The following is a 16,435-nucleotide window of genomic DNA, read 5'->3' as shown; positions in this document are numbered from 1 at the left end:
AGCTGAAAAATACATCAGTCAGTTAAGGACTTCAAGAAATACTCTTTGAAAACATAACCTTGTGTGAGTCACAGAATGAAAACTGGATCAATCTTGGGGCAGCTGGGTACAGAAACAGCAAAAACAGTGCATCTTCTTCTTTCAATAAACGAATCAGTCACACTGAAAAAGTATTTTTCCCCACATAAATTGTATCTCTCAACCTTCCCCATCACACTAACTTTAAATACATTGTTTTTTAAAAATGTCTTTCCTTCTAACTTGAAATTAGAGGTATGTATGCAGGCAGCGTTGCAAGATGAAGTCGTTCAGTCTCACAGACCAGCACACCCCACATCCCAGAGCGCTCAGAACAGCTTTCCCCTCCACTTTTCTACTTGACTCGACCCCAGAGGACAGTAACTGCGCAGAGAGATGCAGACCCCTTTCAGCAAGCTGCCTGTCCTCACACCACAGGTGTCAGTCTCCTAACAAAGGCTGAGGTGCACCATTACCTTCAGCACTAGTCTCACCAACCTGCAAAGTTCTGGCATCCTGCACCCTGGTACAAACAGATTCCCAGCCAGGCTGAGCAGCCCTAAATACAGGGGCAAAACCTGGGGTTTTGTTAGCTGAAGGTGAGGTACCAGCCAGCAAGGCTGAGGTGAGGAGCAGAGCAGATAGAGCCTCAGGGCTGATGTTGCACCCAGAGCAGTGATTCCTTTGGGAGAGATGCTTCTGGGAGGCCCCTGAAGTGGGACGGAAGGTGGGAGGGCTGAGTCAGGTATAAAATCCCACTCAAGGGCTGGTAGCACCACTGCTTGATGCTGCAAAGCTTTCCTGCGCACCCAGCTCTGATTCCTGCTTCTCTTTGCTTGCCTGCAACAGGACTTCTGGATTTGATGGTTTCAGGCAGCTGGATTTGTGCATCTGCCATCAGCAACCAGGCCAGCAGTCCCGGAACAGTTACAACTGCTGTCCCAAGCCGCCAGGTGCACAGAGGAGTTTGCACCAAAACTGGGTATTTCCAGCAGAGTCTTCCTACAGCAACGGCAAAGTAACATTATCTGCTGCCACTGCCAGACAGGTGAACGCCCCACACCTTTGCACTGTCTTTTATCCAGCCCTGTGCCAAGAAACAAACCATAAAGCTCCAACAAGTCCAACCGAAAAAAAAAATCAAAACCAACACCACCCCAAACGTCTGCTTTTACTTTCCGTTTCTTAAACCACGCCACTGTGCAAGTGCTGCGCCGTGAAAAGCCATTCTACAGCCCCTGCCCCGTGGCTACCGGCAAGGGCCCGCCGGAGACCTCGCTGCCGCGGCAGGGGGAGGGCACAGGCAGCAGGGAGGAAAAATTTCCCTTTTCGTCCCGTTATCCCACCGGTCCCGTTGAAGGACCTCGGGGGCGGAGGCTGCCCTGACCTCCTCCGGCCCAGCTTAGCCGAGGGTCCCGGCCTTGCCTGCCTACCTGCCTGCCTGGTGCTGAGCGATGCGGTACGTTGCTAAGCGGTCCGTTCCTGAGCAGTGCGGCGCAGAGCCGCGGGTACGGCAAGGCACTACCGGGATGGGCCTCGGGGCGGGCCACCGGGGCGGGGGCCAGTGGCCACACCCGCACCGGAGGCCCCGGGAGAGGCCTGAATCTCCCGGCGGAGCGGAGTAGGCGGCCCCGGGGCTCAGTTAAAGCGAAGCCCCTCCTGCAAGAGCTATGCTGGTTTAGGGGGATTTGTCCCGGAGCTGCCCAAAGCTGCGCGACTGTTTTTTTCCCGTCGCGCTGCTCTGCTTGTGCTCAATGTGTATATCGCAGTTCTCTTTACTTTTATAATATGAAGAAATTAAGAGCACCGAGTGCTCTCTCTGATTCCACCCAATGGGGTTTTCTCCACCAGCCGGACACCTCACACCCACTGCCTGCTCCGGCGTTGGATGTGTAGCACTACCCCTTTAACTGCAGTTAAAGGTGACTAAACTGTTCCCCCTCTTCCAGTCGTGCTTTTATTGTCTTCACCAAAGACAGCATAAGGCAGGCTAGTGCCCTTTGGACAATGGCCACTGAACCGTGATTCAGAGCTGTGCTGTCTAGAAGAAACAAACACCTTGCTCTGGACCCCTCTGCTGCAAGTCGTTTCCAAGGCCAGCCCCAAACTCCACAGGAACCTGACAGGATGACCAAACTATTGGATGAGGGAAAGGCTGTGGATATTGTCTACCTAGACTTTCAAAAAGCCTTTGACACTTTCCCACAGAATTCTCATGGACAAACTGGCTGCTTATGGCTTGGATGAGCACAGGCTCTGCTGGATAAAGCACTGGCTGGGCAAACAGGCCCGAAGAGTGATGGTCAATGGAGTTAAATCCAGCTGGTGGCTGGTCACAAGTGGTGTTCCTCAGGGCTCAGTGTTGGGACCACTTCTATTTAACATCTTTATTGATGACCTTGGTGAAGACATAGAGTGTGTCATCAGTAAGTTTGCAGATGATGCCAAGTTAGGTGGGAGTGTTGATCTGCACCAGGGTAGGGAGGCTCTAGATATAAGGAAGGCAATTTACAGTGAAAACACTAGAATCAAGAAGGTTGGAAGAGACCTCAAGGATCATCGAGTCCAACCTGTCACCCTACACCTCATGCCTATCTAAACCATGGCACCAAGTGCCACGTCCAATCCCCTCTTGAACACCTCCAGGGATGGTGACTCCACCACCTCCCTGGGCAGCACATTCCAATGGCCAACCACTCTCTCTGTGAAGAACTTTCTCCTCACCTCCAGCCTAAACCTCCCCTGGCGCAGCTTGAGACTGTGTCCTCTTGTTCTGCTGCTGGTTGCCTGGCAGAAGAGACCAAACCCCTCCTGGCTACAACCTCCCTTCAGGTAGTTGTAGACAGCAATGAGGTCTCCCCTGAGCCTTCTCTTCTCCAGGCTAAACAGTCCCAGCTCCCTCAGCCTCTCCTCATAGGGCTTGTGCTCAAGGCCTCTCACCAGCCTCGTTGCCCTTCTCTGGACATGTTCCAGCAATTCAACATCTTTCCTAAACTGAGGGGCCCAGAACTGGACACAGTACTCAAGGTGCGGCCTAACCAGTGCTGTGTACAGGGGTACAATGACCTCCCTGCTCCTGCTGGCCAAACTATGCCTGAGGCAGGCCAGGATGCCATTGGCTCTCTTGGCCACCTGGGCACACTGCTGGCTCATGTTCTGGCGCCTGTCAACCAGTACCCTCAGGTCCCTTTCCACCTGGCTGCTCTCCAGCCACTCTGACCCCAGCCTGTAGCTCTGCATGGGGTTGTTGTGGCCGAAGTGCAGCACCCGGCACTTGGACTTGTTGAATGCCAGGGGGCTTGGATAGTTTGGATCAATGGGCCAAAGTTAATGGGATGAGCTTCAACAAGGCCAAATGCTGGGTCCTGCACTTGGGTCACAACAACCCCAAGCAATGCTACAGGCTTGGGGAAGTGTGGCTGGAGAGCTGTCTGGCAGAAAGGACCTGGGGGTTCTAATTGACAAACAACTGAATATGAGCAAGCTGTGTGCCCAGGTGGCCAAGAAAGCCAATGGTGTCCTGGCTTGTACCGGAAATGCTGTGTCCAGCAGTAGAGAGGGGACTCTCCCCTTGTGCTCATCTGTGGTGAAGCCACACCTTGAGTATTGTGTCCAGTTTTGGGCACCTCAATACAAGAGAGATATGAAGGTGCTGGAGCGACACTGCAGAGGAAGGCAAAAAAGCTGGTGAAGGGCCTGGAGAATAAATCTTACGAAGAGCAACTGAAGGAGTTGGGGCTGTTTAGTCTGGAAAAGAGGAGGCTGAGGGGAGACCTCATTGCTCTGTACAACTACCCAATAAGACATTGTAGAGAGGTTGGTGCTGGTCTCTTCTCACAGGTAATTAGTGATAGAAAAAGAGGGAATGGCCTCAAGCTACGACTAGGTAGGTTTAGACTGCACATTAGGAAAAATTTTTTCACAGCAAGAGTGGTCAGGCATTGGAATGAGCTGCCCAAGGAAGTGGTTGAGTCACCAACCCTGGATGTGTTTAAAGGTGGTTTGGATGTGGTGCTTGGGGATATGGTTTAGGGGTGAACCTTGGAGAGTTACTGGACTTGGTGATCCCAAGGGTCTTTTCCAACCTGTGATTCTATGATTTTGTGAATTCCCAAAAAGCTACACAGAGCCCAGTGGTACTCTATCAGGAAATAATCTTCATACTACACATTTATTTTAAATGCATCATTTGTGATTTAATAAAAGGAAACACACCCCACACCACTCAGTTCTTTTTTAAGTTTATTTCAGAAACAGAGCAAAACAGATCACATCACTCTAGTAGGAAAGATATTTCAGCTGTCTTTGGTATTATTCAGTTACACTGCAGTGTTCAGAAACTATGAACAGGAAAAATATGAGCATTAAAGCTTTGTCATTTAAATGTTGCATAGGCACCATATGGTTTTCTATTACATTCTTCGTTAAAGGGCTAGAACTAGGTGACAGGTAATAAACCTCAGCGTCCCCTGGTGAAAAAACAACACTTCTCACCCTGTAAGGACATCTGGTGCAAAGACACATTTTATTCCCATTCTTGTGTAAGTGCTTGTCCAGTTATTATCCACAAAATCCCTGCCTACTCAGGATGCTTCGCAATACTTGGAACAGGCTCAGAGAGACTCTTTCCATCTCTAGGGAATGTATCAAGTCATTAAATGTATCAGTGTGGAAGAAAAAGGGATGAGAACGGAAAAGGGGGGAGGGGAGCTAAAGATGTGACTCAGCCTCCTTGGAAACAAAATTAAGTTCTTCCTTCACTGCATGGTGGCCACAAAAAACGGAACCTGTAAGGGGAACTGCAAGAAGAGGTGAAGCCTTCACTGAGCAGGTGGGGTGTTTCTCATCTCATAGGGAGCTAGAGACTCTGCACCTAGGGCAAGAATCTAAATGGCAGTTGCTGTGTATGTGTAAGTAGCTCGGTTATTCTTATATAAGCCTGAGCTGAAGACCCCAGAAGTGGATTCAGGCACAGCTGGAAGAGACAGTGCAAAAGGAGTAGCCCTATTTTAGAGAAGGCGGAAGTTACTGTGTAATGGTGGCTCTTCTGTCCTTCTAGGGAGAGCAAAACCTGCCACAGAACAAAATGCTTGAAGTTTTGTTGTGCCGGATGAAGAAGAAGAAGGGATGATCAGCAGTGAAATCTGGAGTGATCACTGCACAGCGCAGATTCATCACTCCTGCCGTGGCAGCTGCCGCTTCAGTGCCTTCTTCATTGACTTCCACAAAAGACTTGTGAACCACTTTGGAGAGCACCACCTCATTGCCAGCTGAGATTCCCGAGAAGTCTGCCTTCCCTAATTCAAATGCATCTGGCATTCCCATGCTGCTCAGAAGGGGTTTCAGATCATAGCCTTCTTCCAGTTTAAATTTGGGTAAAGACACCCTCACCTGCGTACAGTCCATCATTTCAGGATTGATCCAATCTATCAGCATCTCATATGTAAGTTCTCTTTCCAGCTAAAGAAAAACCCAAAGTTTACATAATTAAAATGAGAAAAGAGTCAAGTTTTACACAGCCAAAAGTAGAGACTCCTTTACATAGTGCATAATATGTATCTTTTTTTCAGGGTTTAGAGTGTCTTAAGCCAAAAGTGCAACTTACACTTCTCACTACAGACTACGGTCCTAGCTGAGATCTATCCCATATGCTTTTTGGTAGATACAGAAGGGATCAGTCCCTTCCATGTAAAGTTTGCTTTTGTAAAACATTTTAATTGGGGTTTTTTAAAACATTTTTGTGTATGGGAAGCAAAGGCAAAGAACTGACAACAAGCTCTCCTGTCTCTTAACCAAAGGATCCTCCTTCAGGTTGACAGGCCAATAAAAATAGTCTGCTCATGGTGCCCTTTGCAGTCACAATGCCCTCACTGATAAATTTCTTGTCAAGAGCACAAAATAACCAAAACTTGTATCTCCACAACAAAAAAGATCCTACACTCCACCTTTTTTCAGTCACAGAATCACACAATGTTGGGGATTAGAAGGGACCTTGATAGATCATCTAGTCCAACACCCCTGACAGAGCAGGATCACCTAGAACAGCTCACACAGGAATGCATCCAGGCAAGTTTTAAAAGTCTCCAGAGAAGGAGACTCCACAACCCCTCTGGGCAGCCTGTTCCAGTGTTCTGTCACTCTCAGTGATGAAGTTTTTCCTTACATTCACATGTGACCTCCTATACTCCAGCTTGCACCCATTGCCCCTTGTCATATCACTGAACAGCACTGAAAACAGCCTGCCTCTGGCCTCCCAGCACTCACCCTTCACATATTCATAAACATGAATGAGGTCACCCCTCATTCTCCTCAGTCTCCTCCAGCTAAAGAAACCCAGCTCCCTCAGCCTTTCCTCATAATGGAGATGTTCCACTCCCTTAATCATCTTCATGGCCGAGTGCTGGACTCTCAAGCAGTTCCCTGTCCTTCTTGAACTGGACACAATACTCCAGATGCGGCCTCACCAGGGCAGACTAGACAGGGAGGAGAACCTCTCTTGACCTACTAACAACAGCCGTTCTAATAATTAACCCCAAGATGCCATTGGCATTCATGGCCACCTGGGCACATTGCTGGCTCATATTCAGCTGCCTGTTGATTAGAACCCCCAGGTTCCTTTCCACTAGACAGCTTTCCAGCCGCACTTCCCCAAGCCTTGTAGTGTTGCTTGGGGTTCTTGTGGCCCAAGTGCCTACTAGGACCCTCAGGTCCCTTTCCCCTATGCTGCTCTCCAACAAGTCAGTCCCCAGCCTGTACAGATATATGAGGCTGATCTTTCCCAGATGCAATACTCTACACTTGTTGTATTTCATTAAATCTCTCCCCACCCAACTCTCCAGCCTGTCTAGGTCTCAATGAATGGCAACACAGCCTTCAGGTGTGTCAGCCACTCCACCCAGTTTTGTGTCATCAGCAAACTTGATGACAGTGCACTCTGTTCCCTCATCCAGGTCGTTGATGAATACATTGAGTAGTACTGGTCCCAGTACTGACCCCTGAGGGACTCCACTAGATACAGACCTCCAAATAGACTCCGTCCCATTGACCACAACTCTCTGAGTTCTTTCCTTCAACCAGCTCACAATCCACTTTACTACCCAATCACCTAGACCGCACTTCCTCAGTTTAGCTGCAAGGGTGCTATGGGAGTTGGTGTCCAATGCTTTCCCAAGATCAAGATAAACCACATCATCATCATCATGCTCTATCATCATCTATCCAGCTGGTTATGTCCTCATGAAAGATTATCAGGTTGATTAAACATGACTTCCCCTTGGTAAAACCATGCTGACTGCTCCCAGTGACTTTCGTATCCTTGATATGCCTAGAGATAGCACCAAGAATAAGTTGCTCCATCACCTTTCCAAGGATGAAGGTGAGGCTGACTGGTCTATAGTTACCCAGGTCCTCCCTCCTGCCTTTTCTGAAGACTGGAGTGATATTTGCTTTCCTGCAGTCCTCAGGCACCTCTCCTGTTTTCCATGACTTAAAGGTGATGCAAAGTGGCCTAGCAGTGACTTCTGTCAGCTTCCCCAGCACCCATGGGTGAATATCATCAGGACCTATGGATTTATAGGTGTCCAGATTGCCTAACTGATCCCTAACCCAGTCCTCATCATTAAGGCAAACTCCTCCTTTATCCTGACTTGCTCAGGGACCTTAGGGGTCTGGGGCTCCTAAGGACAATCTCCAGCAGTAGAGACAGAGAGAAAGAAGGCATTCAGTAGCTCTGCCTTTGTGTCCTGTCACCAGGACACCCACCTCACTCAGCAGTGGGCAATTGCTTGAAAAGGCCAAAGTTCACCCTGCTGAAGTCCAGGGTTGTGATCCTGCTTGGTATTGTTTCTGCTGCACAAAATCCTGAACTCCACCATCTCATGGTCAGTGCAGACAGGGCTGCCCTTAACCTTCACCACTTCAACCAGACCCTCCTTCTTAGTGAGTGTAAGATCCAGCAGCTCTTATAGTTGGCTCATCCACCACTGGCATCAAGAAGTTATCAGTGCACTGGAGGAGCCTCCTGATCTGTGAATAGCTGGCCGAGTATGCCTTCCAGCAAATATCTGGGTAGTTAAAATCCCTCATGAGAATCAAAGCCTGTAATTGTGAGGCTGCTATCAGCTGCCTTTAGAAGGCCTTATCAACTTCCTTGTCCTGATCAGGCAACTTTCAATAGAAACCCACAAAAGTATCCCCCATGTAGCCTGCCACTTAATTCACACCCACAAACTCTCAACTTGCTCCTCATCCACCCCTAGACAGAACTCACCACATTGTAGTTGCTCTCTCATGTAAAGAGCAACTCCACCACCTTGCCTTGTTGACCAGTCTTCTCCAAAAAGGACATTGCCATCCACGACTGCATTCCAGTCATGAGAGCTGTCCCATCATGTCTCTGTAATTGCCACTAGGTCATAATCCCTTGACCACACACAAGTTTCTAACTCCTGCTTTATTCCCCATTCTGTGTGCACTGGTGCGCAGGCATTTCAGGGAGCGAGCTCAGCACGCCGATTCCACCCAGGGGGCAGGAGGCCTTCTGGTCTTCATTAATTCTAGAACACTGCCCTACTGGTGCAACCCCAGCTACAACCCCATCCCCCTTTGAATCTAGTTTAAAGCTCTATGAATGAACCCTGCCTAAGTTGCAACCATAGCTGTTCCTGCCCCTGTGAGTAACCTGCAAACTGCCATGGCACGCCCAGGTGACTCACCACGACCCCTCCTGTTCGACCTTGTTTGGAGGTGCTCCTGAGGCATTTAAACAGCCCGCTGAGGCTGCAGCTCCACCCACGCCTCACCCACCTCTCCCAAGAGCAGCTGCCTTGGTGAGGGGAGTCACTCTGCTCACCATATGTACCCCGGCTTTGGGGAAAAAAGACCCTGTCCACTGAGCACTGCTGCTCTGCCAAACAGCCATGGGAAATGTTAAGCTCCGGACACTGATCTCAGAGGCTGATCTCTGTGATCTGAGAATGGTGCCCAGTGACTGGACAAGAGGTAATGGCCCCAAACTTGAACATAGGAACTTCCACCTAAACATAAGGAGGAACTCCTTTACATCGAGAGTGACGGAGCACTGGAAGAGGCTGTCCAGAGAGGCGGAGGAGTCTCCTTCTCTGGACTCGTTCAAAACCCACCTGGATGCCACCCTGTGGAACCTGCTCTAGGTGAACCTTCTCTGGCAGGGGGGTCAGACTAGATCTTGAGGTCCCTTCCAAACCCAATTATTCTGCAATTCTGATTCTCTATGAGCCCGTCTCCAGGTGGTGGGCCAGAGAACAGATCTATGGGACAAGCCACATGATGTCCTAAAAGCTCCCCCAAGTCCCATCTCACCACATACAATGCTCACCATAACCACAGCTAACCTCTGCTCCTGAAGAGGATCAAGTCCTCTTCTTCAGCCTCTGGCTAAGAGGCGAACATACAGCTTGGCCAGTAATGACACAGGGCACACCAGTCACTTGGGGCAGGGAAGCATGAGACACTTCAGATGGTGATGAACATGAGTAAAATAATAGCCCTGGAGCAGAACCACAGGTCTACACGTGCTATCAAGCTTTGTACCCTGGAAGGGACGTTCAGCTCAACAACTTACACGTTCCAAGCCAGTGGGTCCATCCTGAATTTTATCAGGGAGCAGGATGATCATGCTGAGTTCATTACCAACATAAGGGAGCTCAAGGATTTTGGTTTGGAAGTCACCAATATAGGTCATGTTAAATCTGTCCTTCATCATCATCATCTGCACAGGTTTGGTCTCATTCTAAAAACAGAGATACCAAGAGTTAGTACTGAGTCAGTATGCTGGTCTCAAAATGTGAATCAGGTGTACAGTTACTTGGGTTTTTTTAGAATTTGACTAGAGACAACTAAATACACCAGAGAGTACAGCCCCACCACTGTCTTCTTACAGAAGAAGGATCCCCAAGATTTAGATTTTATTTACTAATGTGGAAATGTCTGTGAAGTTTCCCTTAAGGCAAAGAGGCCAGGACAAATATTTGCTCTCCTAAGAACTAGTGACAAGCTTTAAACAGAGCTAGTAAGGAGCAGGGCATGTGTTCCTTGCTTTAAATGAATTTCAGTGTAGATGTTTTCATTTTTAGCCCATGTGGCTCCAAGTGCTGTAACAAAGAGGTGTTAAAATATTTTTAAATTGTACTAAAAATGCCAAGAAAATGAGAGCATTATTTTGAATTCATAAAAGTCACAGATAGCAAAGAGGGGAAAGATTTTTTTCATCTCATTCTCTGCTCTCTCCTCCCATTTTTATACAGAGCATCAGCTACCACTGTTTACATCATTATTTTCCTCCTTATCAGTTAACTATGCAAGTATTTTTTTTTGTTTTCAAAGTAAACACCATTGAAACAATGCCCACCGAGAACATGGCAGAAATTGTTTTGCAGCACCAATGACACATGAAAAGGATGAATAAGCAAAGAAAAAGCCACAGAGCAAGTGAATGCCATCCAGTCGTAAGTGTAAGAATCACAGAAGATTCACACAAGAGTCACAGGAAGCTGAGAAGACTTCTGGCATGTTAAACTTTTTGCTGCTGGAAAGATAGTAAAATCATAGAATCATTCAGGTTGGAAAAAAGCCTTGGGATCAGCAAGTCCAACCATTAACCCTGCTTCACAAAATTTACCCCAGCACCACAGCTAAACAACCTTTAAACACATCCAGGGCTGGTGACTCAACCACCTCCCTGGGCAGCCCATTCCAATGCCTGACCACTCTTTCTGTGAAAAAATTTTCCTAATGTCCAGTCTAAACCTACACAGTTGTAGCTTGTAGACATTTCCCTCTTGTTCTATCACTAATTACCTGTGAGAAGAGACCAGCACCAGCCCCTCTACAACGTCCTCTCAGGTAGTTGTAGAGAGCGATGAGGTCTCTTCTCAGCCTCTTTTTCTTCAAACTAAACAGCCCCAGCTCCTTCAGTTGCTCTTTGTAAGATTTATTCTCCAGGCCCTTCACCAACTTTGTTGCCCTCCTCTGCACTCACTCCAGCACCTCAACATCTCTCTTGTATCAAAGTGCCCAAAACTGGATGCAATACTGAAAGCATGGCCTCAGCAGTGCTGAGTACAGGGAGACATCACTAAATCTGCCCCCTCAGAAAGGAAAAGGCCCTGCTTGGGCTTTCTGTGACATCTCTGTAGGAAATGGATGCAAATCTTCCATGTGTGGTAGCACTACACTATTTCATCGCAAGTCAGCGCTATGTTGCATGTTAAAACCTGATACTAGGTTGGGACTGGTCCAAGGAAAAAAAAATGGAATAGGAGGTCTGGATGCTCTGCTGGCTTTCTCAACACATTTCAAAACAGTGAGAGTAAAGAGTCAAGAACCAAATCAATCCAGTAGCTTCTGACATGTTATAGTGGGCAGTATGGTGTGAGCAGGAACACTCCCTATTTGCAATGTGGTATTAGCAGATTCAAGCTTTCTTGGATGTATTTCACTACAGCGGAAGCCCAGCATGAGGGCTTCAGTTTTGTATAATCTTCTTTTCAAGCAGGATTAAGGAAGTTAAGGAAGTCATGTTACTCGTTCTTGTTAATGACATTTGGAGGCATACACGGAGCCTGAGGTGATCCTGAGGAGCAGCGATGTCTTGCTAGTGACTGTCAAGTCAAGTGCTAGCCAAATCTTCGTCAGTAGCACTCATCTACTTGTAAATGCAAGAACATATGGCATGGAAGTATTCAAATGAAATTTGTTTGGGGTTTTTTCTCCATTTATTTTGGAACAGTTCAGTGATAGAAGTGCAGCAAAAAAGCACTGACTGAAGAAGACTTACATGCAGAAATTTCTGCCTACAATCTAAAGGAACATTTCTTATCCACATCAGTTTTATGCTGAAATCAATTCACTGACTTCTGTGAAATTGTTCATGACTCTCAAATAACCTGACAGCTTCACTGAACTGTTTTCTTCCCTTCAAAGTTCTGTAGCAACGTAGAGAGCTACCTCTCTTAAACAAGAGGATAAGTGGAAGAAAAGAGACAGAATGAAAGAAGTACTTAATTGTTATATTAAAGTTTCTAGTAATTATGTGAAACTTAGCAGAAACTAAACAAAGAGTGTTCACATTGAAAGGAGGGGGTATAAGGCATTTCATACAGCCTAGCCAAAGCTGAATGACTTTTTTTCTTCAAAGTTCAGTGTATTCATTTCAGAGTACTTCAGATTAACACTGTATTGTCAGCACTTCAGCACGTCATACCTCATTGATGTGAAATGGCATTTCTACTGTTTTCCCTTTGTTGAACTCCTTTTCCCAGTTGCCTTTGAAATAGATGGCATTCACCAACACAAGCCTGGTCTGTGAATCCAGAATCCCCTTTGGCAACAGGTTCGGAATTTTACCTTTATGATGCATAGAAAACAAACAACAAAAAAAAAGCATGCCAAACTGTTAATTTTATCTAATATAGTATCTGCTCTCTCATTAATACACAGTAAGAGAATTATGTACCAAACTTAGCAAGAGCTCAGTGTTTGAGGTTATTAAATTCACAGTATCATATGCTGAAATAGTTGTCTATTCAAATCCTAGCTGCCATTAAATACAACAGGGCATTTTGTAAAATACTCACCTTCAGTCTTTTCCTCTACCCAGGCATTTATCTGATTTGTGGACTCCTCTGAGGCATTCACGAAGTCAGTCTGTTCTAGTCCACCATGGTAGAGTTTCTGACTCGACTCTATAAATGACTAACATGGACATTCAGAACAGCTTTTCATATTTTACTCATTCACCCACAGATGATTCTTAGATACACCAAGAAAATCTGCCTGCTTTCCTCTTGCTTCATATAGAGACATTAACGTTTTGTCTCACACGTTCTTACTAGCTTTTATACCACCTATTTGAACTAGGAATTGTCCAGTGTGTGCTATTGAGTCAAATGACTTATTCACCACACAGTTCTACATAACTGACAAATCATGTGGCTAGGTTTGTTTTTTTTTTTTTGCATCAGTGAGAGAATGCATGATTTTGTAAGCTGCTTTCTATATGAATTTTATTGTTAAACCTCTCAGACTAATAGAAAGCTTTTTATTCAGAGTGTAAACTAATTTTTCTTAGGAAAAAAATATACACCTTCTGATTTAAAATAGCTAGATCTTTATTACATAAAGTTTATGAGTACAATCCATGTGATTTTTATCTACTAGACAAGCATTCTTCATAAAAAGAATCACTGTAAATCACATCCAGGAAAAAATAAATTAAAAACAGACCTTTACCTCATCTTGATTCTAGGGAAGCATCTACAGGAACACGTATAAGATAATACCTATTATGCTTATTTAGACTTTCTGATAAGGAAAATCCTAAGTGTCATGTACTCCTCAGTATGATCTCTGGATTTAACAGCTGGGAGGAAACGTAACACTGCCCCATGCTTAAAAGCAACACCAACACTTTTTTATCATATTTATACACAATCAGTGGAAGAGAGATATGTCAACCATTTATCCCACAGCCAAAAATATTAATTTATCATGGAACTCTGAAGAGTCTCATGGATTTTATAGTGCTTTGTACCAGATGAGCATTCAAATCATAAGTTATCTAAAAGGACCTTCTTCACTGAATTCGGGTACCATAGTCTGGCATAATCTACTGCATTGGCAGGTTTCAACCTATCAAATTTGGAAAGTGCTTTCCAAAGCCTGCTGTGAGTCCTTTGACTTCCAAAGGAAATAGGTAAGAAGTAGATTATAGTTAAAAAATGCCACAAATTCAATGGTTACTTACTGAGAGAATCTCAAATGTCTTTTCTCCATAAAGGCGGTTAGCAGTTCTCAGTATGTATTTGGTGTTGGGATTGTTAATTACAGCAAGAAGTGATTGATAGTTATTGTGAGCATCCTCAGCTTTGTCCAGAGAAAGCACCTGTAGAAGACAAACATCTAAGCAGAGTCCATGCCTTCTCTAAACACACTTGCTTCAGCACAGGTTTTTTTTTTAATGACTTCTGAGTTTTAAAAACGTGACTTAGAGCCCAAAGATTTTTCATCACACCTCCCATCTGCAGCTTATCACACAAGTCACAAGTGATGCACCCAGGCAGATGTTTTACAAGTAATAAATACGAGGGAAGAGAGTCAGCAGCACTGAGTCTTCCTCACTCAAGTTAAGCATTAGAGGATCACAGAATGGTTGAGACTGGAAGGGATCCCTGGAGGTTATCTGGTACCATCCTCCTTTTCAGGCAGGACCACACCCAGGACTGTGTCCAGACAGCTTTTTAATCTCCATGTACGGCAAAAATATAATGTAATTTTGGAGAACCTTCTAGAGATGTGTTTTACTCCTTTTCCACTTGGCAGAAGAGACAAATATCATGACAAATGACTGAGTATGCATTTAATGCTGTCAATTGCACAGGTAAAAGTATGTCAAGTGGTATTTGCCACCTGAGTAAGTTTTAAAAAAAAAAAACAACAAACTAAACCAACTAAATGCAGCTACAATTCTGATATGCACACAAGGTGGATTTTTTATGTTTTTTGTGTTTTTTTTTTTTGTTTTGGTTTTTTGGGTTTTTTTTTGGTTTAGTTTTTTTTTTTTTTAATAGATCTGTACCTGGCTACATTTCCAAAGCATATATAGTATGACATTAAGCCCAAAGACTTTGTATAGCTATAGATTCAATTCATCAAACCTACAACCCCCAGCTCCCCGCCCCCCCCCAAAAAAAAAAACAAACAAAAAACCAACCAAGTATGACTTGCAGGAAGATCTCTCCTTACAAAAGAAAAAAAAAACACAACAAGAAAACCACAAAAAAAATCAAAACCCACAACCAAAAAAACAGGAAGCCCAACCACACAGGAACCTGTTTCATACTGAAGGAAGTTGCCCTTATGAAAGCAGTAAAACCAGTACTGCTTATATATGTGCTGAAGGAAGACCTCTGCTCTCCAAGACCAGAATGGCTATAGTAGTTTAGCATTAGTTCAGGTCACAGACTGTAACACAAATTTGTTGTTCGCATGGTCCCATCAAATTCAATATGTTAAGTTTAGTCAGACATACCTTTGCTATTTGTGCTTCAGTGTTACCTTTGGAACCCAGCAAAATCATAGACAAAGCAGAGGAAATACTCAAAGGAGAAAAGAAGAGGTTCTGCTTGCTTTTGTTCTCAGACAGCTTTCTTAAGAGGTCAAGCGCAAAAGTGGTATTTGCTTTGCAGAGGCTATCCATGGTTCAGAACCTCGAAGATAAAACACAAATCAAGAATGGCTTAAATTTATTTGAATAAAAAATGGTAAGTTACGTCTGCTTTTACATTTCCAATATAAACTATGCAGCAAACATCACAATTGGGTTGAAAAGGTATTAACTCACTGAAAAACTGATTTGATGAAACAATTACCTTAAACCCCATACCAGTTACTTTTTAGGGATTTATTGTTTCTTTTTTGCGTTTCAATCCCATACCTATAGCAAAGACAGCAGCTTTCACTGATGTCATTAGACTCTACACTGAGTAAAAAAATGTTGCATCTTTTGAGATGATCAGATAGAACAATATTTTGTTTATGACTTCAGAATGGAAGAATTATCAAGGCTTACCTTCCCTAAGTCTGTGTCTCTTCAGTATTACCTTCAGCTTATTTAGACGTACGCACACTGTATTTTAAAGCTGACACAGTCTGGTAGAAGTCAGCAGAATGACTTGATATATGAGATTATAAAAGAAAAGGGGGAAAAAAAGTTATTAATTGGTCACATGACAGGTTACTGTAACTTCCTCCTGTAGCACAAAGAAAAAAAAAAGTATCAAAGTCCAGAAATACACACAATAAAATGGCTTATAGACAACCCTACAGTACTGCCCACTTCACGTATAACTGGATACCTGGCTAACTTCCCTGAGATTAAGCCACACACCTATAAAAGGAGCAATGAATACTAAAAAGATGAGTTAACTACAGATGAGTAACTTTCACTAGACACTGTAAGCTGGTAGTAAGTTTTGTTCCTTCCTTAAGGCAGTGCCTTGATATATTGCTTGGAAACAAACACCACCTAATTCATACTGATTCATTACCTGAAACAAATAGGTGGGATACACAAGTTTCTGCATGCACAATGTTTCACCTAAGAAAATGTGTTGCTAGTAGCTTTACTGAACTTTTCTCCTATTTCTTTTATCACATAAATGGGACAGGGGGCATAAAAAGGCAAGCTTAGATGGAACAATCTCCCCGTTCTGCTCTGGGCAACCTGACCTAGTGGAGGGTGTCCCTGCCCATGGCAGGAGGGTTGGAACTAGATGATCCTTGGGGTCCATTCAAACCCTGACAAGTCTGCGATTCTGTGAAATGAGTAATCAGCTACATGTCTTTTACAGCATAAATAGGTGTCACTTAGCATATTCAG

General features: G+C 44.7%; 1 protein-coding gene across 1 annotated transcript; it reads right to left on the bottom strand.

Moving 5' to 3' along the window:
* Positions 1–4,302: 4,302 nt before the first annotated feature.
* On the bottom strand, positions 4,303–15,683 carry LOC128967717 (serpin B6-like). Its single transcript, XM_054381923.1, has 7 exons — positions 15,626–15,683; positions 15,086–15,263; positions 13,802–13,939; positions 12,633–12,750; positions 12,260–12,402; positions 9,620–9,787; positions 4,303–5,478 (listed from the first exon to the last, which is right to left on the bottom strand). Exons 2-7 carry the CDS (start codon positions 15,251–15,253, stop codon positions 5,074–5,076), a joined length of 1,140 nt encoding a protein of 379 aa, XP_054237898.1. The 5' UTR covers positions 15,254–15,263; positions 15,626–15,683; the 3' UTR covers positions 4,303–5,073.
* Between the last annotated feature and the right edge of the window lie 752 nt (positions 15,684–16,435).

The sequence above is a fragment of the Indicator indicator genome, chromosome 6 (genome assembly GCF_027791375.1).
Source record: "Indicator indicator isolate 239-I01 chromosome 6, UM_Iind_1.1, whole genome shotgun sequence".
Classification (NCBI taxonomy): domain Eukaryota; kingdom Metazoa; phylum Chordata; class Aves; order Piciformes; family Indicatoridae; genus Indicator; species Indicator indicator.
This window is presented reverse-complemented; position numbering and strand designations above follow the sequence as displayed.